This window comes from Centropristis striata, chromosome 17 (assembly GCF_030273125.1).
Source record: "Centropristis striata isolate RG_2023a ecotype Rhode Island chromosome 17, C.striata_1.0, whole genome shotgun sequence".
NCBI lineage: Eukaryota > Metazoa > Chordata > Actinopteri > Perciformes > Serranidae > Centropristis > Centropristis striata.
The window spans coordinates 31,250,942-31,262,387 of record NC_081533.1 but is presented as its reverse complement, the minus strand read 5'-3'; the positions used below and the strand labels follow the sequence as shown (position 1 = coordinate 31,262,387).

Sequence of the window (11,446 nt, the reverse complement as noted above, 5' to 3'; positions counted from 1 at the left end):
TTCCATATTCACAAAGTTAAATCTTTTAACCAACATAATTCTTGATCATAACTGCCAAATATTTATTTGGTTTGTTTTAGATGTTTAACTCTTTAAATGCAAATGTGTTTACCGTTGATATGGAAAACATCTTAAAGTAGAATTATTTTCTTAGTATGGATTTAAAAAAAATATTTTTTACAGTCTTGGACATGTGAATGATTTGTACAAAATTGATTTAGATGTATTTTAAAATACTATTTAGATACAATAAGAGTGTACATTAATATTATTTCCCACTTTCACTGAGTTAAATATTTTAACCAAGTTCAGACACGATCATAAAACCAAAAAGTATTTTTTATTTTTAAAGCTGAAATGCCACTTTGTTAACATAATGCCCCTTTTTGTTTTGTGAAAAATGCACGAAAAATTGTGAATTATTGATTGTATACTAAATGCTCGGTGGTACTTTTATTTGTATTTTTTCAAATTGTGGGATTTGTTGACAAAATAATTAAAGCATCTAAAAATGTAAAAGCTAAATTGTCCCGCAGGATGCACAGGGGGTTAAATTATTGGACTTTTTTTTGCTTCCATAAACATGTTACTCACTTTTTTAACTTGTAGCGTAGCAGCAGCAGTAACTCAGAGGAATTACACTTTTACACATTATTATATCATCAAATTATTGGATTATTAATACAGAGTGGGTTTATGTGTGTGTATTGGATGTAAACACACACACTTTATTTCCATCATCTGCTTTGAGTGTTTTAATCACAGAATCACAACGTTCAGACGTTTAGAAGCTGCTAAATCAAACAGACCAGTTGAGCACTCAACTTCCCACAATGCTTCACTCTATAGTGCCTGTACTTAAACTTAGCAGAAAGAAACAGAACAACCTTGTTACCTGTATAATGTCGTACTGTACGTGTGTATGAGAGATGATTCTTTTGCTTCTGAACACAGTGGCAACTTGTTGGGCAACTTTGACGGACGACGTTTATGTGTATTCACATATTTTTAATTTAATCTTTATTGTGAAACAACGCAAAAGACAGAAAGATAATACTATAAATACAGTCATGAAAAAAAATTATTGGACTACCCTTGTTTTCTTCAGTTTCTTGTTCATTTTAATGGCTGGTACAACTAAAGGTTCATTTCATTTGGACATAATGATAACAAGAAAAGTGGCTGATAAGAGTTTAATTTAAGAGCTGATATCTAGACATTTTCCATGGTTTTCTTGATAGTAACCAAAATAAAAGTCTTTTGAGCTATTTTTGTTGTTACCATTATATTTGTCCAAACAAATGTACCTAAGGTTGTACAGGGCATTAAAATGAACAAGACGTTTTTATCTTCAGTAAAGTCAAAATAAAATAAAACCACCAAAAACAGATTAAAATGATTACTAATGTTTCATGATGGTCAAGTGACATATTTTAGCTTCAGCTGCTAATTTTCAAATCAATTTGCTCCGTTGGTGTCGCTTTAAAAGAAGCTAAAGTTAGCTCGCTAACATTTAACTGCCACATTAGCGCTAGCTAGAATGTGAAGCACAAATGTACCTTTTTGCCAATAAAGATCATTTATTAATTTTTTTTTCTAGTGTCAGAAGATGTTAGCAGCGAGCTACATTAGCTTTAGCTTGCTGAATAAGCTTTTGCAATGTATTTGTATATATTTGTATAACTTAAGCTAATTGAAGCTAACTAGCTAGACACCATAGCTAAAGCTAATTGAAGCTAACTAGCTAGACACTATAGCTAAAGCTAATGGAAGCTAACTAGCACATATTAGGCATAAATTAAGTGTTTCAGCTAACTGCTAAAGTTAAGAATAAGTTCTTAAACTTTTGTTTTGGATCTCTGTATTCGTTAAAATTCAAATTGTTAAATTATGTATTTGTTGCCACATTTATACTTTTAATCTTACAGTCTTCAAACTAATGTTGCAAATAAAAAAATGTAAAGTGCCTCATAGTTGTTGAAAAATGGCACAAAATATTAAACAATATATATTTTTTATTAGTTTTTAACATGTTTAAGAAACTTTATTTTGTTTAAAAGACAAAATCGAAAGTATGTCCATGTTTGTTTGTTTTTTATTCAATTCAATTACACTTTTGAATTTGTTTCAAAAGTTAACGTTGTAAAGTCATATGTTGCATTTGGCTTCGTTAACGACTGATTTTGTTACATTATTTTAACAATTGACTTACTTAATTTTTATGACTTTTTCTTGGTTCTGTAGGTTTATAAAAAAAAGAAAAAAAGAAAAAAAAGCAGAATAGATGAGCTCTTCGGTGTTGTTTGTGGATTTGTGGATGTGGACATTTTTTCTACACATTTTATTGAAGATAAACATTATTAAAAGTTGCCTGACGAGTTGCCTGCTCCATCCAGAACATTCCAAGTGGTTGTTATTGTTGTTGCTGTTGTTGTTGTTGTTTTGTGTGTTTGGTTTTTTAAGAGTATTTTTCTACAGCTTTTTGTATGTCATGCTTATTACACAGGGCTGTTGGTGTGTGTGTGTGTGTGTGTGTGTGTGTGCGTGTGCGCGTGTGTGTGTGTGTGTGTGTGTGTGTGTGTGTTTCTGATGTCACTTCTGGATTTGGCTGTTAGACGACGACGACGATGATGATGATGATGATGATGATGATGATGATGAAGAGCTTTCTTGTTGTTATTGTTGTTGTTGTTGTTGTTGTGAAGATTGAAATGCTTTCTGAACAGACTGTAGCCTCTGATGTTTTGTGTAAACGTGAATATTTGGTTTGTATCACCTCGTATCACCTCCAATAAAGCTATACACACACTTCTTGTCTCCCCGGTGTGTGTGTGTGTGTGTGTGTGTGTGTGTGTGTGTGTGTGTGTGTGTGTGTGTGTGTGTGACTCACAGCCTGTATGCAGAGCTGTCAGTCTGTTTCCACTTCCTCTGCTCCTTAAACAGTCTGATAATGTTTTTATTAGAACAAGTCCAGACAGGAAATATATAAAGCCTGTCGGTTGAGTTCAACCCTGATTCTAATGAACGCATTAAAAAAAGTGATTTTCACCATCAACCAACGAAACCCTGGTCTAAAGTCAACGGTGTAGTATTCTGCTGCTATTCATAGGGCTCTCACTCCATAAAATTCACCAAAAATCCAGCGTTTATCATAGAAATAAACTGTAAAAACAGACGTTATCATCAGAGTTTGAACTTTCCAATGGTCCTTGGATGGTTCATCAGTAATAAAAAGTGACCAAAACCTGAGTTAAAATGTTGATATTTGTGTCAGAATCTTTTTATTCTACATGTGTCATTTAAAATGAAGTGTTTGCACTAACCAGATCCTGTTATAAACATAAAATTTTGCTCCTCAGAGACACTGTGAAGACATGATTGATTCTGCTGAGACCAACGGTCACGTGACAAATATTCACTGAGAATCTGTTTACACAGAGCAGAGAGGAGAGGACAGGAGAGGCTGTTTACACAGAGCAGAGAGGAGAGGACAGGAGAGGCTGTTTACACAGAGCAGAGAGGAGAGGACAGGAGAGGCTGTTTACACAGAGCAGAGAGGAGAGGAGAGGCTGTTTACACAGAGCAGAGGGGAGAGGACAGGAGAGGCTGTTTACACAGAGCAGAGAGGAGAGGACAGGAGAGGCTGTTTACACAGAGCAGAGAGGAGAGGACAGGAGAGGCTGGAAACATGACAATACTTCAATATGTTCAATATGTGGAGAAAACTGTTTTTTACAACATTCGTTACACTTCGGCATCGTGATATCCAGATCCAGATCCACTTCCTCCATTCTTACCTTTCACAAAAAAAGCCCCATACACTGCATAACTGTTTACCAGAGGGAAGTCACACTTTACTGAATAATACTTGCAGATAGTTTTGATACAAAGTATTTGCAGCTGAACTGACTGATAAATTCCTCATCGGCTCCGACTGAATATGTAAATATTAAAAAACATAAAATGCGACTACTTCAGTTTTTATCCAACGAACAGCAGCAAATAGTGACGTTGTTGGGGACTAATCCACATTTACTGCTGTAGTGTGTGTGTGTGTGTGTGTGTGTGTGCGGTGAAGGAACATCAGTGCAGTGATTTAAAATGTTGCACCAAACTCCATTCAAAAATCGTCTTTTTTAATGCCGAGATGTTTGCCAGAAAACTAACTTTCATGCTGAAACATAAATTTAAACCCGACTGCATTAAACTCAACCTGCTCACTGATTCTACACAGAAACAATCCTCACTGACTCTTTATTTTTATTGAAAATCACTAAAATAGCAGGTTTTTGTTAGAGAACAGATCTCCACGGTGCAGAAGAGACTGAACTCTGTGTTTCTTTAATCCGCAGCTGTCATTCATGTGTGGTGTGTGTTCATCCGCTGGAACAATGCTGTCACACGTGCGCACACACTGACACACACCTGCTATTATCTGAGTGATAATAAGACGTGTTAGTGTCTGCAGGCAACCATGAACGCATCTCAGGCCTGGAATTAACAGCCGACAGTGTGACAGCGACACTGTTCCCATAATGCCAGGCTTTACGTGTGTGTGTGTGTGTGTGTGTGTGTTTGTGTTAAAACCTGACTGTTATTAGCACACAGCAGACACTCTGCTGATGATTCAGTTGTCAGTCGTGTCTTTGTTCAGTCACTTGGTTCCTCATCAGCGAAGGTAAGACTCTGAAACACACAAAGATAAAAGTTGTTGATCTCAGTAAACTGCAGCGATTTGTTGCAGTTCTTCAGGAGGACTGTGATGTATTTCCATGCTTTTTTGGTAGTTTAACAGATTAACCCTATAAAGCCAAGTGTATCATATTAGATACAGTAATTTTTGAGACCTCTACATCATCAAAAACCTGATGTATACATGTGTTGAAGATAAACAAACTGAGCAACAAATTGCACAAAAATACCAGATGTAGCAAAAATGATATGCAGGTTCCACGAATGGATCAGTCATTGCTGCATTAAAAACTTCATATCAGCAGATGTATGATGTTGTGTTATATGGAAAAAATATGTATTTTGCATGTTTGAGGAAAAAGGAAAAGTCAAAGTCTTAATAGGTTAAAAATGTTAGGGTTTATATGTTTTTGTTAGTTCAAGAAAAACAAACTGTGAGCAACAAATTGCACAAAAAGACCTGATGTATCAAATATGATACAAATAAGAATTCATATATACAATTTATTTGTTTTTTAAAAATTCGTCAGCAGGTTAATAAGCACTCAGTTTTTTAAAAAATTGAATTTTCTGGCAATTATTTCATGGTTCAGGCTTTATAGGGTTAATAATCAATATTTTATTATTTGTAGCTGAGATGTCACTGAATGCATCTCAACTTGTCTGCAAAATGTTAATTTCTGTTAATGTCGAAACTTTGGATTTTGCAATCTTTGTTCTTATTTTATCATCATTTTTCCATCTAATAGAGGAAGTATCTTTTTGATTTATTTTCCTCTCTTGTTTTAACTATTCGTCTCGTGTTTCAACTATACTCTGCAACTCTATGCAAATAAACTGAATTTAATTCATAAAAACAGTTTGTTATTGAAGGTAGCTCTTTATATTTAGGGTCAGTCACTATTTTAAATTATTTTTTCATGATGTTTCCTGCAGAAAAATTTGGAATTTGTTCATACTTAAAACATATTCCCTGTAATAAATCATCATGTTCAGTTTTCTGTTGCTGATTCATCAATTAATTCCATGAAATGTTTCTGTAAGGAAACATATTTTAGTTATTGTGCAACAGATGAGATAAACATGCAGCTGATACTTTATTTAGTGGGATTTTATTCTATTTTCCCCAATCTGCACTCAAGTCATTAAGTGTGTTTACAGCTGAGAGTAAAACAGCAAGTCATGACTTCCATCCGTTGAGTGATTTTAAATTATTTCCAGATGTATTCTGGAGGCAGCGAAGATCTTTTAATGTCATCTGGTGTTTTATCACTGAAAAATCGAGATTAAATCAGACAATACTCGTGAAATTAATCATTTATTTTATTTCTTTGAAAGAATTTCGTTCTGATGACGGAGAAAATATGAAATCTCTATCATGTCCTGAATCAGTTTCAGTTTATAAACCATGGTCCTCACAAGTATAACAGACAAGTGTGTGCGTGTGTGCATCGGTGTGTGTGTCTTTGTGTGTGTGTGTGTGTGTGTCTCTCTCTCTCGACCTCTTTCTGTGTGTGTGCGTGCGTGTGTGTGTGTCTGTGTGTGTGTGTGTGTGTGTGTGTGTGTCTCTCTCTCTCTCTCTTTCTGTGTGTGTGTGTGTGTGTGTGTGTGTGTGTGTGTGTGCACGTGTTTCAGATGATGGACGAAGAATCAACGAAGCGTTACCTCAAGAATGACGACGCTCAGAAGCTGCAGGAAGCCGAGGTACCCACTGGTCACACCTGCTTCTCTTTATTATATATATATATATATATATATATATATATATATATATATATATATATTCTAATATTTATACACTATGTATTTTATAAAAGTTGCAGTGAAACAGAAGTTAAAACATCTTTAGTGTCTGAACTGTGACATATTCTCCAGTGAACCAGAATATTTTAGCTGTTTATAGCTGTAAGACAGATTTCAATAAAATACAAAATAAATTAAATGTCAAAAAAGTAAACTGGGTTTATTACATTTGACTTTGCATCAGTATCTTTGAATATAAAAAGTAATTATATACAATTTTATCTTATATAATATTATTGAAATAAGTTATTTCATATAATTCATTTTATGATTGTATATACAAAGCTGGTGATCCAAAGCCACATTCAATTAGGAATAATAATTAAAATAATAATAATAGTAATAATTTTATGTTGATGAATGATTTTATCATTTTATATAAAAAGCCAGTTGTCCAAACTTTCACTTAATTGTTAATATTTTTAACAAATGCCTCTGAGCGGCTCAGAATAAATAATCAAAAATATAAAAACTGAAAAAAAAAAAATCAGAGAGAGAGAAAAGATATTTTGATGTAAAAATACTTTAACATGCTGAATATTTAACATAAATGAAGAATTAACACAAGACATGATTAAAACTTAAACGGCACCAACTGTCGGGTTTCTCTGCTGCTGCCGTCTGATTGGCTGCTCAGTCTAAACAGCTCTCTGATTGGCTGGCTTCATGTGTCTTTTGATGTTTTACAGTCATGATAAGAGAGTCATAAACACACACACACACACACACCACGCTGACTCAGCTGATTGAATCTCTGCAGTTTAATCTGAACAGAAACATTTTCAGACATCCAACTTTTGTTTCATTCTTTGGAAATACAAAAACAGGAATAGATGTACAAACACACAAAAAACTGTGACACAAAGTAGAAATAATAAAAAGCCAATTAGTAAAATAGTAAAACAATTAAAACATTTATCTGATTTCATGTTTGTCCTGCAGAGGGCGCCGAGAGAAACTGGTCAGCAGGTCAATGAATCAAGTTCAGCTGAGAACATTTTCCATCCTGAGTATGCATGTTTGTGTGTGTGTGTGTGTGTGTGTGTGTGTGTGTGTGTGTGTGTGTGTGTGTGTGTGTGTGTGTTGGTTTAATGATTGATGTGATGAAACAATAAATCTTGTTTATTATCTGACAGAACGAGAGAATGATGGATGGATGGAAAAAGAGGAAGAACGGACAGAGGAGGAGTGTGGGAACAAGAGAAGGAATGCGCAAACAGTGTGTGTGTGTGTGTGTGTGTGTGTGTGTGTGTCAGGTTATTATCAGATATTTTTCTTTATATATGACAAGTTCATTTGCAAAAACCTCATTCATTTTTCCTTCTTCTATGATTTCTCTAATTCTAATTGTGTTATTCTGCACAAAGACATTTTATATGTTGCAGTGAAACACAAGGACACAGAGAGGAGAATGTGAAAAAAGCAAAAAAAACACCCTGAAAATTAAAACACATTTAAAAATCTAAATAATGATAATTTACTAAACGTTACTGATCTGTAAATTGTAAAAAAAAAAAAAAAAAAAAAAAAAAAGTATGACACTGTGGGGACCATTGTGACTTAAACCTTTAACACACAAGCACTCATGCAGTTGTTTCACTTGAACACAAAAAGGTGATTTACACACCTGCAGGAGGGAAATTATTTATTATTTAACTCCTTAGCGTTCCTGCAAATTAACCTTAAAATGCCTATTTAAAAATCCAATCGCTGCAGTTTACTGATCCATTGAAAATGTCAATTGAAAGCTGTTCTCAAATAGTTTAGAGTAAATCTGTGGTTTGGTCACATTTGAAAGGTAACACTGTAGTTTACTCCCAAAGAGTCAGAATAAGTTTTAGTGCTTCTGTTATTGAGTGATGGAAGTTAAAACACAGTGAAAAATATGTTTTTTTATTGTCCGCCTGAAATTTTTTTGGTAAATATAGGCCTGCAGATCATTATAGCTGGGACTTATTGGCTGGAAAACTCAATGGGGTCAAAGTATAAAATATTACCTACTCCCAGTTTAAATTTGATGAAGATATCTCAAAAAATGGCTTTTTTTACACAGGTTTTTATAATTATCATACTAATAATTATAGGCGGGACATAAGAACGCTAACAGGTTAAACAACATTTTATTCTTATCATTTCACAAGTTTCTGTGAACCTGAAGCTTCAAACAGCCCTCTGAAGTACAGAAGTGAGGTCAGGCAAAAATGTCCTCACAATGCAGAATGTCAATTTAAATGTAACTGACCTCACAAAGATAGGTATACGAACACACACACACACACACCTCAGGTGGACAAAGTGCAACAACTTACTCACTGTCCATGTCTCTCTCTCTCTCTCTCTCTCTCTCTCTCTTTTACACACTTCACGTCTCTTTCGTGACTAATTTACACGCTCACACACACACACACACACACACACACACACACACACACACACACGCTTGTGTCCATGGTGAAGCGAGGGAGTAAAGTGCAGGTCGGTCAGGAGGAGAGAGAGATCACCGTCCTGCCGCGGAGGAAGACGGACGAACCGGACGACACCGCCGGGGTGAGTGGTCGACCCCACACACACACACACACACACACACACACACACACACACAGGGGTTGACATGAGATAACCCTGAACTCTCAGAAAGGCCGACTATAAATAGAAACTACACGGCTGTACTTGTTGTTGTTGTTGAAACACCAAATCTGATGCAAAAAGTAACTGATTCAGGCTGAAAGTACACTACCGGTCAAAAGTTTTAGAACACACCAACTTTTCCAGAATTAAATTGAAAATGATGCAGTTTACTGTCTCGGTGTACTCTGAAATTAATGCACATTTGCAACATTTAAAATTCTTTATTGAGCATGATAGTGTTTTGAAAGTAAAAAAAAGATTAAAAATCACATTTTATGTTGGACTAAAGGACTAAAAAAAGACACAAAATGACCAAAAAAAGACACAAAATGACAAAAAAAGACACCAAAAGACACAAAATGACTAAAAAAAGACACAAAATGACTAAAAAAAAAGACACAAAATGACTTACAAAGACATGAAAAGAATTAAAAAATGGACAAAATAGCCCAAGACTCCATAGAGTTAAGTTGTTAACCCATTTCTTGTTCCCTGAAAAAGGCCTACTTGTATAATTCTGAAATGTACATTATTTTTCAGTTTTGGTTAACCTTACCTTTTTTTATTTACCTCTGGCAGTTCACCACTTACCTTTGGACCCTTTCAAGCTGTTCATTTGACTTGAACTGCTTGAATTTCAATAAAAAACTGGAAAAATTGGGGTGTTCTAAAACTTTTGACTGGTAGTGTATGTAGGCAGCTGATTAAAATGTTTCAACTCTTCTGCCTGTACGTCCTCTGGTTTTTATAACACGGTAAATATAAATATAGTAATGTAAAGAGGAGTCTGAGCACGTTCCAGGAATATAAGAACCATTGATGAGATACTCTTAGTTCATAAAGTCAAAAGAATAATCTGGAAAACATGAATGGATTTAATCTCAATTTAACTGAACAATTAATCAAATTGTGAGCAACAGGAAGTGTAAAGTTTCCATAGATTAAACAGTCTCCATTAAAAGTGAGCAGCTGCTGTTTGCAGTGAACTCATTAATATTGAGAAATCTCTCACTGTGAGACCAAGGTTATTATAGTTAACAATAACTGAAATAAAAATAAAAACAAGAGTTTTTAAAAAAACGATAACTAACTGAAACTGTATTGTGTGGTTACAAAACTAACTAAAACTAACTGAAATTATAGTGAAAATGTCCTTAGTTTTTGTTTTTGTCAACTTTTTTCATTCATAATTCAGTGTATTTATTTGAACATGCAACACATGGTGAATATGTTTACTGAGACTGGGATATCTATACTCGAAACAAAATTCAAAACACTCAGAACTGTAAAAGTAAATAACCTTATTGGGGCTGAGATGGATAAACCAAAGGAAATAAAGGCAAAATGTATTATGACCACTTTGAATCTGGCACCCAACACATAGCCCATTACAAAAAAACTAAAACTAACACTAAAACTAATAGAAACTAAACTAAAACTAAGCATTTTCAAAAAATAAAAACTAAACTAAAACTAGAAAACTCACTCTAAAAACTAACTAAAACTAACTGAATATGAAAACAAAAATTCACAACGAAATTAAAACTAAAACTAAAGAAAAATCCCAAACTATTATAACCTTGTGTGAGACTGGAAAAAAACTGAAAAACAGGAAGATTTTCAGTGACTTTTTCAGTGAAACTGTGATTGATGGCTGTTTGCAGCGCACATCAGAGAACCCCTCACCTGTTAGAGCTGAATGTCTCTGTGTTTACATTTCACTGAGTTATGATCTGGAGAGAAGAAGGAGTGGAAGTAAGAGTTTCCTTTACTGAACCAAAGAGGCCCAACGCAGGAAACCGGACTAAAAGACCACATAGTTTACCTCAGTTAGTGCAGAGAGAGTCTGTTTCTAACTTCAGTAAAATGTGTTATTTCATCCTACTGTATGTGAATCTTTGTGCATTCTGGGGTCCCTCAACAGTCTGTGAGCTGCATAAATCGGGTCTGACTGGAAAGCTGAGACTTTTGTGGATTAAATGAATCCAAATGGTCATTTTCAAAGGGTTCCTTGACCTCTGATCTCCAGATATCCAAATAAATTGGGTTCTATGTGTCTCCACGAGTCTCTTCTTTACAGACATGCCCGCTTTATGCTGATAACATGCAGTTTGGGGCAGAAACCTGTAGTTTTCTCATGCAAAGGTGATATTTTTGCCCAATTTCCTTCTACTTTATGTGAATCTTTGTGCATTCTGGGGTCCCTAAACAGTCTGTGAGCTGCATAAATCGGGTCTGACTGGAAAGCTGAGACTTTTGTGGATTCAATGAGCCCAATTTTCTTCATTTGTGATGATGTTAATCCCAAAGGAGTCCTCTGAAC

The 11,446-nt window shown here is 34.7% G+C and overlaps 1 protein-coding gene across 2 annotated transcripts in view; it reads left to right on the top strand.

Annotated features, from left to right (window-relative positions):
• The first annotated feature begins 8,912 nt into the window (after positions 1-8,912).
• Positions 8,913-11,446, top strand: part of LOC131989981 (sodium/hydrogen exchanger 9B2) — an 11,385-nt gene continuing 8,851 nt past the window's right edge. For both annotated transcript variants that reach the window (XM_059355362.1, XM_059355361.1), the window contains exon 1: positions 8,913-9,042. In XM_059355362.1, the coding sequence (XP_059211345.1) occupies positions 8,944-9,042 (99 nt within the window). In that variant the 5' untranslated portion in view covers positions 8,913-8,943. The remainder of the gene's footprint in view (positions 9,043-11,446) is intronic.